A 19118-nucleotide genomic window follows, 5' to 3' on the forward strand; every position below is an offset into this window, starting at 1 on the left:
GGACAAAAGCACAAAATAAGATATATTAAGTTATCTTCTAGTAACACTTTAAAGTGTGTGCCTGGAGTCCTACTTTTGTAAATCTATTCCAGGTGGAGGTCAGGAGTACTCCATTTACCATGATAAAGCTTCGTCAGTCTGTGGTAATCTGACATTAATTAAATTGTCACTGCCCTAGGATTCACTTGCTTGTGGATTGTGATATGCCTTGACTCTTTGTGTAGCTGTTTCACGCTGTCACTAACTTACTGTTACTCAGTTTAACTTCTGTATTACACACTATAGCCTTCAGCAGGAAGTTATCTTCCACAAACAGCATGGGTCCCTGGGAACACACTCTTCTAGAAAATGGGAACACCTCCCAGTATACAGACATGTGATTAATTCAGTGAGAGTTCCCCAGGAATCAACTGAATGCTGAGTCCTTCGGGAAGAAATATTAGAATATTCACAACTGACAGCTTTGCTGGGATAACCCAACACTTTAGGTAAAACTATCAACAATGTGAGATTTGTGGTGAGTTTTCATAAAGAGTATCTTCCATTATCTGGAAGGTATTGGAAGTAAGACTTTCCTTTCGCCTGTTACCAAGACAAAATAAACTGGTATAACTGGCTGGAATAAATCAAGGTTTGTTATGCATGCTTGTACATGTTTCATGCTGCCCATATGTTCTTCAACCACTTCCTGAATGTATTCTGTTTCTTCCATCTCCAACCCATCTGTGTGTTTCAATTTTCATTTCATGGAGCAATAGAAAGGGGCTATTAAAGCCCATCCTTTTGTTCAGCCTGGTGCTCAGAATTCAACACAAGGTACAGAACATGCATGATCCCAGGCAAGCTCAATGTTACCAAGGCTAGCATTCCTTCCAGTCCTAAACTGTTGCTCCTAAAACAAAAATCGCAAAGCACGCCTCCAAAGTGCAAGGCTGGCTTGTATGGTGGATTTTGTATTTGCCTCCTACTCTGTTACAATTACTATTATAATTTCCTAATTTTCACTTATCCTTAGAAGTCAAAAGCTTACTGTAAAATTGGATAACAAAGTTTTTGAGTAGTTACAGAATCTGAATCAGCATCTTCAGAAGAATACCATACAGCACAGAGGAGCTGGTAACATAGAGCTGTTGCTAGTATTAACTGAAGGCAGAGTCAAGGAAGTGGTGGATCAAAGAAGGCTGAAAAAAGGCATTCATATAATGAATATAGTACAATAACCACCCAAAATCATATGACACTAATAGTATTTGAATTTTCCACTGGGTCGGAATCCCAGGACTTGTTCAATCATGTGGTAGCTATGCAGCACAACAAAAGCAGGGCTTATCCAAGTGAGCTCATCCTCAGGATCAACATTCAGTTCAGGGCAACAGTCAGTGCACAGCAAACACATTTGTTTGGAGAAGTGTCTTACTGTTCTCTGCAAGCCCGAGCAGCAGTATTCCAGGTGACCTTGTGATTCACTACCAGAAAATAGCAGTTCCCATCATGATGACTCCATCCGGAGGGACATTTTTTTGTGCTCACCTCCTGAAATAAAAGATGAAAAGGCAGAACAGACTCTTGCTCACAGTGGTCTAGCTCTGCACTAATAATCAGGCTTGAGGCTGAAGGTGCTGCTGATAGCCTCTCCAGAATTCGACTGAACATGAAAATTGGTGTATGTCAATAAAGCTAAAGCATCACTTAGAAGATGTAAAGAATTACATGCCTGCCAGAGGACTCTATGGTTTATAATCAGTAGCATAAAGCTGCCACAAAGTTTCAGATCCAGAAATCCTCTTAAGAGAGGACATTGTTTTGGATAACATTTCCTGGCTCCTGCAGTTTGCGTAGGGAATGAAGTGTAACAAAACTTCAGTATGAGATTGTGAGTGGCAAGGGAGGATGTTTGCTTACAGAATACCTAAGCGAGTTGAATTTACTAAATCCCACCCATTCTCTCATAGACTTCATTTACTGACTCTCCCATGCCTACAATCCCACAAGCATCAAGACAACTGTGCCCATGCAGTTTGTCTAGAAGCACCTGTGGGTGACAGAAACAAAAGGTAGCCACAGCAATCAAGCCCTCATCTTGTCTCTGGGATTCTTCTCTTCTGTTGACAGTAAACCTGACTCTGGACAACCCTTTTATCCCCTGCAAGCACAAGTCAGTAGTTGTTACAGGCTGGTCCTTTGCTTCAGAGTCTTATGCTTTGCAGACTCCATGCTCTGCTTCAGTTGGATAGTCATGGTGACCTTTTTACCTTGCTTTGGGAACGCCAGAATTTCCATATTATCCCATCACACTGAAATAACTTCTGAGTGCTCTCTTCATAATGCAAGAGCCCCTTCAAATCTGGTGTACAAGCCTTTGGAAAGGAGTTGAAGTCCTGGAAAAGGGAATGGCGGTTGAACATTTGAAAGAAAATAATTACCAAAAAAAAAAAAAACAAACACAAACAAGCTACATGAAACAGATGCAACAGCTCTTATATTAAAACTTCATGACATGAAAACTGCAAGGATTAAGTTGTTAATTTATCTGTGTATTGTTCAAACTCAGTTTTGGAACAGGGGGAGTTAGGCTTCTGATCTCAGAGGCATTAACTCATTTTGGAAAAGAGCATGACTGAAAACAGATGGTAAAAATTCCTATGGAAGAAAAGGTTTCATACTTCATGGCTTGAGCTTGGTTCAGATGCCAGTTCTGCCTTATCAGCTTGTGGGATTTCTGTCTTCCTAGAGGAGACGACATTTATCTGCATTTGTGCTTGGTTAATTACTGACACTTCAGCCTTCTTGTTTGCTTTAGCTGATGAGGTGTCATCCTCCATTTTGAGTGATACCATCCCATGATACTTGGATTTACAGTACCACAAACAAGCAAAACAGGAGAGGTAAAACAGTGAGTTAGCTCTTACAAGCAACTCTTAAATACTGCCTCCCCTCCCCACCTCCTCACCCCCACCCCCAGCAATAGTACAAATTGTTGGAAATTAAGGGGAAATTACAACAATGAAAAAGAAAGATACACACAAAAATAAAGTATTCATCACAATGAAGCAATGAACTTGGTTAGCAAGTTGTTCTGCATAAAGTCTGGAAAGAACAGAATCAGAAAGAAATCACAGAAATGTTTGAGCAATATTCACAAGACTCTTACTTTGAAAAATACATCCGTTCCATTTCTAAATACAGATGAGGGATGAACCTGAAAAAAAAGTACAGTAGCAGAATGAGATGGACATATTCATACATTGAAGAAACAAAAATTTTAGCAAGATGTGCTACATGGTCTAAATTCCAAATCATGCAGAACATATCTTGATTTTAGCTCTTTCTCTCTGAAAATGCAAACTAATGGCTTCTGAAAACAGCCGTCAAAAATCACGTTAAAAATGTTTTTATATAAACAGATTGCATTAACTTTTAAGATCACAATAGCAGAATATGACAAAACCACCTAGGTAAACCAACATAACTTAAATAGGAAAACTCAATGGGCAGGTGCTGTTCACTGTTTAAGCTAACAGTATTTTCACCCTTACAACTTCAGGACCAGACGTACAGTTTCTATGCATTGGCATGACTCCAGTGACTTCAATGAAACCTTGCATCTTTCTTCTAGCTGACCCATAACTTAGACAAGATTAAAAGCTACATAATTACTGTTGTTGCTTGTTGCACATTTCCTTGCACAACTGCTTTCATTCCTCTCTCTCATATGTGGATCTTCAAAATCAGGTAATATTCCTGTGCCTCCTCACTCCCCAGCCCCCTCCACAGTATTTTTAAATAATCCTGTAGCACTTAGGTCTGACTCAGGACAAATGCAGGTAGTTTACACCTATTGCACAGTCAGGTAGAAACACTTCAGAAATAGGACAGTTAAATGAAGATATCAAATCCCAATGAATACATAAATCAGTCCATCACCGCACAACAGAAGTGTCTTACTATTCTGCCATTTCCTATCACTCTCAGCCTGGTCCTTGACTGATTCACCAAGCTGTGCTCCTGCAGCGTGTCCCCTCTGTGCTCTCTCATCCCTTTGGAAGGAGGAGGTGGGATCCCTTCCAAGTGAACGCTGCCAGGCCTGGAAGGTGATGAGGAGCCTGAGGAAACTGCAAACAGTGTGCCTCTCCTCCAGAAGTCATGCTTGCTTTGGCCAGAAGAATGGAAAGAGCTGCACTGACCTGAAAGCATTAAAAATGGCAGATGGTCAGTTCTAGCTGTACGATCAGACAACTGGTCATGTTGACATGGCCACATAAACAGCTTGTCATTAAAAGCTGGATGATTCTTTCACTTGATGTGGCTGATTTGCTGTTTGTTCAGTCATCCTTGTTTGCAGGGTTTTCTTAGTTATAACTGTCTATGACTGCAGTTATCTGTATATGTACATTTTTTTACATAATGCATCTACATAACCATAGATCGGAATCCCTGCCAAGTATCTGCAGAAGATACCTGTTTTCATGCATAGATTAGGGTTTGGAGAGCTGGATTTTTGGGCAGGGATAGGTGTCTTTAACTAATATTAGTGATAATTCCAGCATGACCAGTCAATTTCCTCTTCAGAAACCCAGGACACTATTGTTCCTTCAAATTAGTTCTGTCAATTAACTCCTGACTTATGTTATGAATGTTAAAGAGAAACTAGATCTCAAATTTTAAAAGGAATTTTGGTAAAATGAAGCTTCATTCATTACAACACATGTATTTAAAATACTGTTTCACTAAGTACCAGAAGGGAAAATAGTATTCACCTTTTAAAGGACTCAGCTGCTTTGCTAATCATTTGTATTTTTCTATAGTTGCTACTTTTTGGTGTGCTTTTAGGCACACCACATTTGGCTACTGAAAAACACAATAATAATAAAGAAATAAAGGCCTAAGCTCTGTAATAATCACTGCTGTGCACTGTAATGTTGTGGACTGTGTTTGCTATGCATTAGAAAATCTATTTCTAAGAGCTGTGTCTCGTTGTTACATTTCTTTTTAGAGAGGAAAATCAATCTTTTCAGAGGTGTGTAACCACTGTTGTACAATCACTGAAAAACAATTCTAATGGACTCAACAAGCTTTTTTTTTCCACTTCAATAAATGAGAGCTGAACTCATGTTGTTATGAAAAGTGTTTTGTTTCCCCCCACCCTTCTCATTTTGTACTTGTTGCTTTCTCCATGCTGTGTTTCCTAAGAGGATGAATACGATTGTGTGAGAGAATAAATGGTCTGCAACTGCCAAGCCTGTTTTCTCTGAAAAGAAAGTAAGCATTTTGATGTGAAGGTAAGTGTTAGGAACAACTTGTGGTTGGCAATAAGTAGCTACCTAGCCAAGATTGTCCCACAGTTTAAAGATGAAGATCAAAAGAGAATACCTCCTTTTGAGTCCAAAATTTTCACTACAGCTTTTGTCCTGGTGCCAAGAACAGCATTCACAGGGGAGTTCAGAACTACTTCAAAGACTTCATCATCTTCCTCTAATCCATCATGAGTAATTGCAATATTCCACATCTTGGTTGACATTCCTAACAGAAATAAACATTTTAATTACTCTTTAATTGCTATTTCAATCAATTGGAGTGTCAAAGAAATATATTAATTAACATGTCTGTAGCTAGAATGGAGTAGCTTGTGTATGCTATTGTGCTCCCACCAACTGACTGGACTCCTGCTGTTCTCCCAGATAACTTCAGGTTCGAATTTGCTCCTGAACAAAGATGATTCATTTCAAGTGCATACACAGTAACAAAAAGCTGCTTTAGACACAGCAAATGGCAATACAACACATAAATTTGGGACTTCCATTTGGATTTTCAAGAGAAAATGTAGCATGTGCTTTTTATGCTGAAAGCTTAGTTTTAGAGATGGAACAGCTATTCAAAATACCTGCAAATGGATCAAAGAGTACATTGACTTGAAGTACAACCTTTCAGAAGGCACAATGTACACCTAGTCACAAAATTTTGGCTTAGTTGCTTGTCTTTACTGGGTAAATTCAGGCTTGCATTAGTGAAAATCAGAAAAGATTATTCCAAGATAAAGGACTAGACTGGTTATTAGCCAAAAATCTTCAGAATTTGTCTGTGAAAAGTCAGAGGTAGTATGGCAGAAGCCAATCTGTGTACACATTGTTGTCATACAAAAATTTCGGGAACTGTTTCTGCATTACAAATTCAATGCTAAGGTCCAGAATTAGTATCAAACACACAAGGGCAGCATGGAAAAATAGAATCTCTACAACCTTGTGACACTTTTCATTGCTTCCAAGTTGCTTCTTTCCAGGTTGAATCCTCTGGCCAAGAGCAGCTCAGTTAGTACCTACAGATCCATAAGCTTCAATAGGGCCGCCTTTGTTCGAACTTTCATTTACAAATTATTGATATAAGTCTAATGTGTCAATCCATTCCATCAACTGGCATTTGCTTTTAAAACAAACCTGTCAGACTTATGATTAATAAATACAACTAATAAAAAATATTAAACCTCTTGAATTGAGGACTAAGAAATTGATACACTTGATGTACCATTCTGGAAGGTCCTTCCAGGTAAACGTAAGCAAAGGACTTTGAGAGACAGCCACCCAAATAGACTGTGTGAGGGAGCTCATCTGTTTGAAAAGAGAAGCTGGCCAGAAAAGAGGAACAGTGTGCATCTCTCCTGTCCATGTTCACAGTTAACTTTCATGTGGCTCACCATCATAATCAGGAAGACCCATGCTTGGAGAATCTGCTGCTACCAGCAGAAAAGGAAAATTCAGTAAGGGGACTTACACAGAAAATCTCTTTGCTATGATTTCTAGCCATTTTTGTCCAAAGTTGGGTAAGTTTGATTGCAAAATACATTACAGGAAGGAGAGCTGGAGTGATGTGTAAGCACAGTGTGCAAGATTTTTTCACACTGATCTCTCTAATCTTTTTTCCATCTTCTAATTTAACATGAAAAAAAAAATTTTAAAAAAACTAACACTAAATAAAAGGCATTAAGGAGTGGCTCACTGGTTTCAGAGATTTCATGTGTGCTTCAGAGTATTGAAAATTAGGGCAGACTTCCACCTTCCCCCCCCCCCCTTTTTTTTTTTTTATTGTTGTCTGCTGAGGTACATTTATGAATTCATCCATGGAATACATTGCTACATAATCTCCAAAGCATGTGATGCTCTTTTTAAATTAACATAAAAGCTGAGGTGCTAAAGTAAAAATCTCCAGGCTGGAACTGACTTGCTGTATTCCCAGTATCTGTTTTCAAAATGAAGATAAGCACTTGGACTAATTTTTACCATCAAATATTTGCTATTTATTTCAGCCTTTTATACATTCTATATTTTCTCTCCTCTGTAGCCACTGTGACTTTCTGCCATTGAAATCTTACTCCTGTCAGCAGTGGCATAACCTCCACTGTCATTGCAGGGCACACCCAAGGAGGCCTCTGTGGACTCCATTTTCTAAACCCTAATAAATCCTAGTCTATGCCTACAGAATGCATTCCAAAAATCTCCAAAAGGCTAGCATATGCAAAGGGACTGATTATGATAGCATATGGGTTTTCATACCTAGATAATCTATTTATATGGGCAAAAACTTTTTTTTCTTTTTTTTTTTCAGGTGAAGCTGAGTATCTGAATGGTAAATTGTGAAACTCTCTCCCAGATTATTTTTTCCCCAGAGACACCCAATGCATGACAGTAATGAAGCCCACAGCACTTCTGGAAAATGAACCCAAGTATTTTTAATCCTATGTATCTCCTCTAGCTATGAAAACATAACACATTGCACTCTCCAAAATGAGAGTTTACACTTTCAAAATCAGTGAATTTGTTTTGTTTGTACCTGGATCAAACTGAACAAGTTTGGAGGGAGTCACTGTGAAGTCCTTTCCCAGCACGGCAGATATTTCATTGACCTGCAAAGAAACCAAGCAGTACATGGCATGCTGCAACCTGTTTCACCAAACTGCTGTACTGTGCTGTGTGCTGAAGGTACAGCATTTCCCCATGGGGTCCCAACAAGACACGCCTAGCTGTACATGTGCATAGGCTGAAAAACAAGATGAAGGCCTAAAGAATAAATGTTGTGATATGCAACTGCCATTCAATGCCAGTCCAAGGAAGAAATTAACAGACTCCACAGCTTATTATTAGTTTCCAGTTAAAACTTTTGCTTTTAGCTTTACCTTCACCACGATGAAGGCAGAATCGGCAGAGTGTCCTGCCCTGGTGATTTTCAGGGACAGCATCCCCACGTTCTCGCACACCTCATACTCAGTCTGCTGCATTTCAATCCGAGACCACTGCAGCTCCAGCCTGTGGGTAGAGGAAGGGAAGCCTGCATGGAACAAAGCCACCTTTCCCTGCTGCCCCCACCCCCTGCTGTCTGAAGGGTCAGTAAGGTGGCGCTTCTCTCTCGACTGTTAATCTAGCCAATACACATAGTCAGTCTTTCCTTCCAAGTCAAAATATTTGTGTGTGATTTGGCTGATTACAAAGTGAGAAGCAGCTAATAAATCTTCCAGTTGAGCCCTTGTCTGACTCAAGCCAAGCTTGAACATTTTTTTTTCAGAAACAGAGAGGTTCTGCAGTGGGTTTGGAAAGAGTATGGTTTGTCCATAACATCAGACAGGCCAAGCAATACAGGCTATTGTGGTTCCCACCATCCCTGTAATTTGTTTTTACTGTCACTCCAAGTATTTTCTCTGCAATATCCTCCATTCCTCCCACTTCATCTCTCCTCCAACTCACCTCCTCTAGTGTATGGGCACACTCCAGGACTTCACTGCTTCTATATGTGTGTTCACCCCACAACCCTTCATTTAATTCTCTGTGTGCGTTTCTCCTCAGCCATAGAAGTAGCTGAAACCAAACTTCTCATATAATCTATTTTAGAATGGCCTATAGGGAATGTGACTGAACCTTAGAGAATCTCATGCTGCACAGGGTAACCAATAAAGATCTCACCTTTTGAAAAGCTGTAATAAAAATTAGTGAGAGTCAGAGATGAGAGCAGAATGAAGGAAAATGAGCTGCGCTACTTACAAATCAACCTGAACTTTTCCAAAACAAACTTCTAGAACTTTCAGGGTTGAATAGCTCTAACACTAGTGGAAGTTTCTTCCTGTCCTCCTAATATCTGCTGATACCCAGGAGGCAGATAACCTACTTAGAAGCTGATTTGCTTTCTTTTTTCTAAAGAGTATTAATAATCCTGATGTGGTGCAGCAGTCAAAAGGTGGGATTCAATTTCAATAGTATCAACATGCACATCAAGCTTTTCTTTTGACCCACTGACAATTAAGTGATGAACTATTAAAAAAAAAAAATCACAAGCTTATAAATAACATAATGAAAACATTATTTTTCCTTAAAAGACAAATTCCTCTTTGTTCTGGGGTCCAGTGCAGCTAACAAATATGTTCTACTTCTCTGAAATTCCTGTTTCCCATAAGAATAGTGTTTTCTCTTTTCTTTTTTCCTAAAAGCTGTTATGCATTGCTATTTATATGCAAGAACTCATACTTTCCCATGAAGTGTGACTGCGTATTAATAATGTGTTTAATATCAGAGCATCTGTGAGCAAGCACAGGGCAGCTGGGAAGCGCTCAGGTTAGATTCGTTCAGATGTGTTTGGATATAGGGACATCTTTTGGCTTAGTGCGTAACTGCGGAAACACTGGCTCCAGCTCTGCTCAGCCTCAGTCCTCTTTGTCGTTCAAGTGCTTTGCAGAGGGGCCTGGAGCCTGAAGCCAGCTGTCTGCTCCTTCCCCTTTTCCCTCTCCGGGGAAGTTTCCTTCCCTGTGATTCGTGGTTTGCGGGTAGCCAGTTCAGCACAGAGAAATAGTGTCAGTTATTTTTCTCAGTTACTTCAGATTAAATAAATGGAACATTCAGTCCTATTTGCAGAAATAAGAAAAACATTGTCCCCTTTGGAAGAGTTACTCCCACTTTCGGCCTTTATCTTCAAAGTGCAGTTCAGATGATAACCCAGTGTGCAATTTTTGTACAAAAGGTTTATCATATGTCAAAAGGAAGATTGGATAATATGCCTAGTTGAAACTGTAGAATTACATGACAAAGAGAATGATGTGTGCCCTCCGCCTTCTTTTATTGCTCTTTTGAAAAATTATGACTCCCTTAGCTTTTACAGCTGAAGAGCATCCCCACCATCGTGATCTTCGGCCTGTGGCCCAGAATGTGCCCCAGTCTGACTTGAAACTAGCCCTTTGTATTTTGCTACCCTGAGGGGAAGAAAACTTCTTATTATTCTTCTTATTATTCAGCAGAAAAATTATTCAGCAGAAAACTTCTTATTATTCAGCAAAAGAAATGGTGGTTTGAGTCTTTGAAACCATAGCTACATTCAGTCCTGCTCAGCTTCCAGGCCAGCACTGATTCATTTGACCTTAGGCAGAAGCCACCTCAGAGCCCTGATAGATGATGTTCACAGTGCATTACAGCGCTCAAAACCGACGATCAAACTTACATTTGGGGAACTGCTGAATTTCCACTGGGATCTGTGACCTGAAACTCCAAGTTGTCTGAATTCATTTCCCACAATGGATTGATGACATAAAGTATAATTTTGCTATTTACATCCTTTTGGCTAAACCCTTCATGGATAAATCCACCTGGGAAAGAAAGGAAAAGTCAAGGTAAGTTAAAAGTCTGTTAAGTCTATATGAACCATGTAGCTCATACAGACTGTTTTCAACTTTTCTCTTTGTTAAACACTTAGAAAACTTTGAAATTCCAGAAAGCTGTTTTTACAACTACACAGCAACATCCCAGTTCATTATAAGCCCCAGTCAATTAGTTCCCATGTGACATGTTGGTCAAGTGACCTAGTTCAATATTCATTGTTACTCTCCTTGTCATAAAGTTCAGAGTACATATGCTTTATTCTAGTTTGCTACCTCCTATGCCAATCTTTCAAGCTTCCTTTCCTAAAAGTAGTTTCTGAACTGCAGCTACTAACAATCTTCTCAAACTTTGTACGGATTAATGATGAACATGACACTTAGGTCTTGGTGCAAAAGCTTTCCTATTACAATCAAACCTTGCCCAAAGTTTGCTAAAAATTTTGGTTTCCTCTGCCAAGCAACTATTAACAGGATAGGTTTTGAAATCTGGTCTGGTTATGTCCCAAAAGACAGACATAGAGATTATAGAATACAGTACCCGTTGTTACGTTTTCCAGGTAGCCATAACGAGGACCTCGTAAAATCTTAAAAATTATTTTGTCATCCTCTGTATTGGGATCAGATGCCTTCAGGGACCTGGCAGTAATATAGATCCCATAATTACCATTCTTCAGCAGTTCCACATCAGAACAGCAGTGGAGGTGAATAATTTTTGGTGCCATTTTGTCCAAATGATCCACCTAAATCAAAGTTAGATAAATGTATATTTATTTTACAGTATCAGGATATTCTCTATCCATTCTACTTTTGCTACAAGCGCAATAGCCTGCTTAGGAGAGCAACTATCATTTTGATTAACTGTCTGCTCCAGAAGAAATCTGACTTCCAGTTAAGTACTATTTTTCATGTGAGGTTTCCAGGCTCTGTTTGCACAATTGCTTGCGTCATGCAGTGAGATACAGCACATGCTTGGGAGAGCAACACAAATTCTGTGTATCTCTTAATCTCTTTCTTTCCTATATCTATCTATCTATATATAGATATGTATATATATTTCTCTGAGTAATGTATTGTGGTAATTACTTAGAACACAGAAAGCAAGCCTTTTAGCTTATAAATATCTCTGTTAAATAATAGGCTGCAGCAAGTAGCAATTCTAAGCTTAGTCAAAATCAGTGCATTTCCCACCTTATCATGCTATATATCTCTTTTAAGTAGGCCTGTGGTCACACTTGCCTGAATGGTGAATGCCACTGGCTCGATCTGCACCCTCCCATTCACGATGAAGCCTTGATTAGTCCTATCTGTTGCAACAAATGTAAATTTGTCAATCTGGGAATCCCCACCTCGGTGCTTGTATGCAACATCCATGTTGTCCACATCTCTCTGGGTGAAATTGTACTGTAGTAGCACAGCCCCTCGATAATAGAGATGACCATATTGGGGGAGCTGAGCCAAGAGGAAGGTAAGGTCTTCATTAGCTGTGTCTGGATCTGAAAGCTGCAGGACATCAGGAGAAAGGAGTACCATAGCACCTTCCACTAATCTTAACCCCGTGTTCCTAGATAGTGTCGGCAAAGCTTGGTCGACTGCCTCCAAGGAGATCATGAATGTCCCATGCTTAGTCCTCAGTCCATTGCTGATGATGAATCTAGCAAAAAGAGGCAAGGTAGTCTTCAACATGTGTCTTGATTCACCATCTACTGAAATGAAATGATAATACACACCTTTACTACAGGACTTGCCTGTGGTGATACTGCAAAACACATGAAGACTAGAGCTGGTTTGAGATCAAACCCAGACTGTGGGGTGGATGTATAACTTAAAAACATGAAAGAATATAGCCAGGTATAATATCTCTGCAGGAATATGACAAAATGCCAAAGGAATGGCTTTGAGAATACACCTGTCAGTCTCAGCAGTCCTAACAGAGTTGATCTGATCTTCTAGCTCAGGTACAGATGGAACATGTCTAAAATGAAGGGTTGGCTGGGGGCACAGATACAGATGTTTTCTTTAACTATATCTTCACCTGATTACCTGCCAGTGGTAAAGTGAAAATGCTGGCTTTGCCTACATATTACAGAAAGAGGTGTGTAAAGTACATGGTCTGCCTGGACAATGGTTTTGTTCTGTTCACTGCTGCAAACCTGTCATAACTAGTAGTCCCCAAACTACCTAAAGAAAGCAAAGTGGGAAAAGAAATGTAGAGATCCCTCCTCATCTTGCTTTATAGACTAGATTGGGCACTAGCCTATACATTTGTGTATATTCAGAGGAACTGAATTATGTTTTTTTACAAAACCCAAGTGAAATTTCACTGAAATATTAAGGATCTGATGAATATATTGGGCAGAACTCTACAAGTTGCTAGGGTAATTTAAAAAAATATAGATGTCCATACCAGATTTTTATCAAAGAGTCACATCTGCAGAATTATTACTCCATGCTGGGAATTTCTATTAATAGCAGCATAGTTTCTTATACTTCTCTCCCAAGCTGTAATAGCTCTTCAGATATACTAAAGACATGATTATGCTTTACAGTTATTTTTCCTTTCCTAAACTTGAAAAAGACACCCATGTATGGAGAGAAAATCTGTTGGAAGTCTACCAGCTGGGTATGGGCTTTTGAGTACAAGTGACAGCATGCTCTGCAGACATTTATTATCAATTTTTTTTTAATTTTTAATTTTTTTTTTTTGCAGATAAAGAGAAAACCAGTCTTTTAACCTTCAATATTCATCCAAGGTTCATTGCCAATATTACTACTTAAATATTTTTGTCTGAAAGGAATAACATTGCACATTGTCATGCCTGTAACAAAATCCATTGATAGTACAGAAAAATAAAAATTGTCTTGGAAACATCTCATGAATCTTCATGTCACATCATCATACAATAAATGAGACTTACCTTTCTCTCTACAGAGCTTTCGCTGATTGTGGCACACAGTACTTACTAAAGCTTCTTGGAGATTGGTTTTCATGCAAGTTTGTTCTGTCTGAGTGAGAACAGAGTACCCAAGACCTTGTTTGGACCAAGGCTGCCTTGTAAAGAAATGCTATTCACGTTACCTGTTTTTTCTTTTTCTTTTTCTTTGTTTTTTTTTTTTTTTTTTTGCACAATCCTTTGAGTGCACATACAGCAACACTTAGACTGTTGATCTTGTGAGGGACATCATTGCATGTCAAAGAAAATATGTGGGCCAAACTAGCTGGCTGCTTTCCATCTATCACACTTCTACCATATATAAGTGGAATGAGGACTGGTTGAGGTTTCGATTTTTTCCCTCTTCTTGTTCTCTTGCCTACAGACTTCAGAGGAGTATTAAAAGAATCACAGGGTCAGAACCTGGTCTGCTGTTGTGCGCTTGGAATATGTGACCTTCAGTAGGGTCATGATGTAGCTTACTGTGTCACACAGGCTGTCCATCTAAAACTCCTCACTGACTTCACCAATGCTGGGTGATTAGGGCTCAATCAACTTGTAAGCAGGCAAAATGCCATGAAGCAGATGGGAATGAGCATAGGCAGAGCAGGGACAATATAGCAGTTAGAAATATGTTTACTGAGGATGGTTTTCCCAGCTGGGAACCTAGAGACATCTGTCTGCACTGACCTAATGCTATTGTGCCAATGGTAAAAGCGTTGTGTTATTAGTAATCTAGCTAAAATCAAATACAGAATTAGAATAATGATGATTAATAGTATGCTAAGGGAAAAAAAAGGCAAATCATATTCAGTCAAGACCTTATCTATATCTCAAAATTTCTGGGAGATTGCAGCTGAAGTGAGTTTTGTCTGGTTTCTTAGATGGCTGTACAATCATTTGGATAATGTCTCAAACCATATGCAAGTGAAAGTCTTAAAGAGAATAATTCAGTTTGTGAAAGTGAAGATTCATCCAGAATCTTCTACAGAATACCAGACAGGAGCATACCACTTGATTACACATCAGATTGAACATTACAATGCAAATGTTGTATGCCAATTGATTTTACAGGTGATGAAGCTATCTGTGTCCAAGAAGTCCTCTTTTTTCCATACTTGGGGAGACTTTGTTTTTTATTTCTGGTTTATGGCTGCTTCATCTTTCCCTGGGGAATGGAGAACAGCCAATATTCTCCTCACTCTGATGAAATTTAGGGGACAACTCCCAGGCACAGTTAGGAGGACATGTTGCATGGTTTGATTTCACCATTACCAACATTTCATGCTTTCTGCAGTTCGATGGCAATAGAGTTGGCTGTAGGACCTACCATCTGTCATGGCATTTAAAAGATAAAAATGGAATCATAAATAGTGCCAGCTCATTACAAAATTGAGCCAGCGTGTCAAAATGGAGGACATTAGCATGTTCTTTTAGCATCCTGCTGCCAGCATCTGATATCAGGTTGCTAATCACTTGAAGTCATCTGTCCAAACAAGCACTGCCAAATCTTTCTTCCAGGACAGCAGCACCAAACAATACAGGCAAATTTATGACCAAAGAAAGTATTTCAGTGGAAGGTAAAAATCTGATCTGTTCATTTCCCAAACCCCTACCCACCCACCCTCCATAACTACCCATATAATTAACATAACCATTCCTTGTTTAAATAATAACAATATTCTGCCACAAAAATTATATGCCTATACAAAACCAAATTCTTTGCCAAAAGCTAACATCAAGGAACATCAATTATTGTGATTAAAATATTTATCAAATATCAATATTTATTAAAACATCATAAACTTACTTTTATTAAAGCTGACGTTCTAATTTGTTTTTAAGCTGTTGACCTAAACAGAGGACATTGACCTTATCTACATGCACAGTTGCCCTAGAATTATTTCATCTGCTGTCATTAGTCTGGTACAAGTCATACTGATGCATGCCGCTCATACACTACCTATCCCACTACCTATCTTAGAGTTGGCACAACTGCAGGTTTTCTTGCCTGAGATAATTTTAGTTTTGGTCATAGTGTTTTACAACTGTATCACTAAGCTTCCATGTAGCCAAAGAATATTCATTCACTTTTCCTATTATGACAAGTGGATCAGACAAATCTCATAACTATAGGCATCTGAAGATCAGAATTTCTTTCACACTGAATTTAGTGGAAGGGATAGTTTTACCTGTTTCTGCTGAGGAATGTCCCAAAATTACATTTGGCTTAACTATAGATAATGTCACTGGAGTTGCCCCAGTGTCATAGGGAGGTTTATTTGATGTTTCCACACCCCACTTCCTTGACTTCCCTCCAAAAAAGCTCTTAAAATGGTTGGTGAAACATGTCCTTGTACCTTCATCATGTATCATGGAAAATGCAGTTTAAGTAAGGATTCTATTCTTGTGAGTGTGAATACCTCTGAATTGCAACCGTTAGGAGTGAAACACTCCATTTCTCATAGTCACAAATGAAAAACAATTGACTTTTCCCATGGACAATTTGAATTTTAGAGGAACTTCTTTTTACGTCAAAGTCTCTTTTTAGAAAAAAAAATACCAATGCTAACAAGAAGTTATCATTCTTTCCTTAGAAACATTTTATTTACTTCTGAACTATTTCTTTCTGAATTTTCTCTCTTTTACAAAACTTCCCTCGAGACAATACATATCCCCTGTTTTTACCTGAGGATAACTCATTGCATCATTCCATTCACTAAACAAGGGAAGTTTATTTAATAAAACAAGGAAATATTCACTTTAGGATTGAGCCTAGTCTAAGCTGGTATAAGGGAAAGGTTCAGAATAACGTGATACAAATTTAAATATCACTAGACTGCTGAATTGCACCTGTAAGTAGCCAGGTTTGCTCAAAAAAAAAATAATCCAGTTGTCTACATGATTTTATGAGCCATTCAAAGCTAGTCAGAATTGATTACGTGGTCTTGTTTCCGGTGTGTTGAAGAACAACTTATGCATTCAAAAAGCCTACAACAGAACAGGCATAATAAATACGAATGGACAAGCAAGCAGTTGGCTAATAGCTGGATGGAGCAGTTTTATCACATCCATCCACAGCAAGAGACCAAAGGAAATTTACACAGAGGATACTCTTGGTCCACCTCCCCCACTTAAATCTTAACATCTGTGTATGTTTGGGTGCTATGATAATATTTAAGCCAGTATCATTAATTGCATGTGCCTCTGGCTACTATTTAAGCATCAATTAGAAAATACAGTTATTACTAAGGCAGTCACAACTAGCTATACAAATATTGAGTATTCCAACAGAGCTTCCTCTTTCTTTTATTTTTTTTCTTTTCTTAGCAGATATGCAAGAAATACAAGGGGGAAATTGTTCAGATGAGGTTTTGCATGCCTTACCTCAGTGTATCTTCTGGAACAGCTGCCTTAGTGTTGTGAACATAGCAGACTATTTGTCTTGCTACGTCCATTTGACTGAAGCTTGTTATGGGGATTCCAGGGTGGCTGACATACTCTATTTGTCCATACTCGGGTGGGGAAGTTATCACATACAGCAGCTCCTCTGGCTTGTCAGTACCATCCAGCGCAAGCAGGACGTCAGTTGTAATGTAACCCCGATCCCCTTTAGGTACTTTGAGAGTTTTTATGAAAACAGCAATGTCCCCTGCAGGATAGGCAAAACAACACTAAAATAGTCATACTGAAATTGATCTCTTATGCATCATTCAGCTATATGAAACCCCTCAACAGCTGGAAAATCATAGTACTATAGGATTACAGGGAAATTCATGTGGGAAGGGACTTCAGGACCCTTCTGCTCAAAAGTAGGGTCAGCCATGGTACTAGCAATATCCAGGGTTCTCAGAACTTGATCCCATCAGGGACTGAAAACCACCAAGTGTGGAAACAGCAGAACCTCTCTTGACGTTTGTCCCAATACCCATTCCTAAACTAACACAGTGTTAGGATAGCCTGATTTAATTTAGGGCTTTAATAGCTATCCAATGAAGGAAGAGAGCCTGTAAGACAACAGCACAAACCTGGGAGGAATGGCTGGCTTTGAGCAGCGTTTTGCTTTTCTTATTACATTCTTGTCATTTTTTTTCTATGCTGTGATTTACTCACATAAAGATAGTTTAAGAAAGATACTGTCAATTATGTTTGAAGAGTAGCTAGGATTCCTTGGAGGCAAGGTGGAGTGCACTGCCTTAGGCAGAGGCTTTTCAAATCTCAGGATCCCTTCTCCAGCACCAGGAGCATCAGGGCTCTGATCAGCATGAAATTTGAGCAGAGAGACTTTGGGGGCTGCAGGGAGACTTGCCAAGGGCCTACATAGTGCTCAGGAAAGTATCAGGACGTGCACTCAGATCATCTTTGTTTCAGAAACAAGCACTGTAAAACATCATCAGGCAGATCTTTACCCTTTTCCATGTCCTTGATATTTATGTAGAAGTCTATAGCTGGGGATCTGTTGTACCCATCCCACAGATAAAATGTGAACCAGTCTTGGTTCTTGGACCCTATAGTTCCTGTATGGACGTATCTTACAAGGTTCATATCCAGTTCTTCCTGAGTACACTTCATTCTGGTCTGGAGAGTCACCCAGTCTTTGCCTACCTAGAAAGAAGAAACATCCTTCAGTAAACAGATGCAATCTCCTGTGTGTCCTCCACAGTTAATTCTGTTTATTTGTGGTTGTGAGAACTGATAGTGGCAGCTACCTGGCTTCCCTTCTAAGCCTTAAACGTTTTCTTCATATATGTTTTGCATGTTTTGAAGGGTGGTATATAGATGCAGTTTTTCCCAAGCATCTGTAAGGCTGGAGAAAATAGAGCTATCATAAATAAATGCAGGTAAATGGAATTTAGGCACTTTTACTCTGGGAAACACATTTCTGTACACTTCTCGGTGAGACACCAATAAGATGAAAATTAAAGAGTTCCTGACCCAGCGTGTGTTTTCTATTTCTTAATTTGACAAAGCTGCTCATAGTTCTGTCCCAAACTGTACCTGAAAGGATAACACAAATGAATCTATGGAGGACGCTAGAGAAGCACAGAAACTTAGAAAGTCCCAGCCCTCTGATGGAACAATGCAGTGTCCAATAAAATTTCCTGCTTTTCAGAGGATGATATGGTGGCCTAAGCTAGACTGTCTGTGTATTTGAGATTTAGCATGTAGTTATAGTAGCACTGGCTTCAGAGCAAAAGATATCAAGCACAGAGGGCTCAAGTACACTCTGGTACCCTCTATACTCTAAACTGTCAGACTCCAGTCAGTAGCTCTCTCTTGTCCCATTGTGTAGATCCCCTTGAATTCACAAGTCTCACATGGTCCCAGATTCTTTCAGGGAGCCACGATAAAATACTTTTTGAAAATTGATTTTTTCTTTCTATTATATGTGCATGTAATAAAAAAAACAAGGCATTTTTTTTCTCTCTTTTTGTTCCAATAGCTTACCTTTGGTCAGTAGATAATCATCTTTCCTTCCATTTCTAATCTTATTTTCTAACTCCTCTCTTGCTATATCCTTTCCTTCTTCTTCTTCTTTTTTTTTTGTCTTTCTTCTCCCCATA

The 19118-nt window shown here is 39.1% G+C and overlaps 1 protein-coding gene across 1 annotated transcript in view; it reads right to left on the reverse strand.

The window, feature by feature from the left end:
• FREM1 (FRAS1 related extracellular matrix 1) overlaps positions 1 to 19118 on the reverse strand; it is a 69581-nt gene that overhangs the window by 6762 nt on the left and 43701 nt on the right. Inside the window, 13 exon segments of the mRNA XM_035569734.2 lie at positions 1418 to 1533; positions 2253 to 2378; positions 2664 to 2846; positions 3152 to 3199; positions 3946 to 4184; positions 5371 to 5520; positions 7822 to 7894; positions 8165 to 8294; positions 10468 to 10612; positions 11163 to 11364; positions 11861 to 12275; positions 16942 to 17206; positions 17964 to 18159. Of these exon segments, the coding sequence (XP_035425627.1) occupies positions 1418 to 1533; positions 2253 to 2378; positions 2664 to 2846; positions 3152 to 3199; positions 3946 to 4184; positions 5371 to 5520; positions 7822 to 7894; positions 8165 to 8294; positions 10468 to 10612; positions 11163 to 11364; positions 11861 to 12275; positions 16942 to 17206; positions 17964 to 18159 (2288 nt within the window).

The sequence above is a fragment of the Cygnus atratus genome, chromosome Z, assembly GCF_013377495.2.
Source record: "Cygnus atratus isolate AKBS03 ecotype Queensland, Australia chromosome Z, CAtr_DNAZoo_HiC_assembly, whole genome shotgun sequence".
NCBI lineage: Eukaryota > Metazoa > Chordata > Aves > Anseriformes > Anatidae > Cygnus > Cygnus atratus.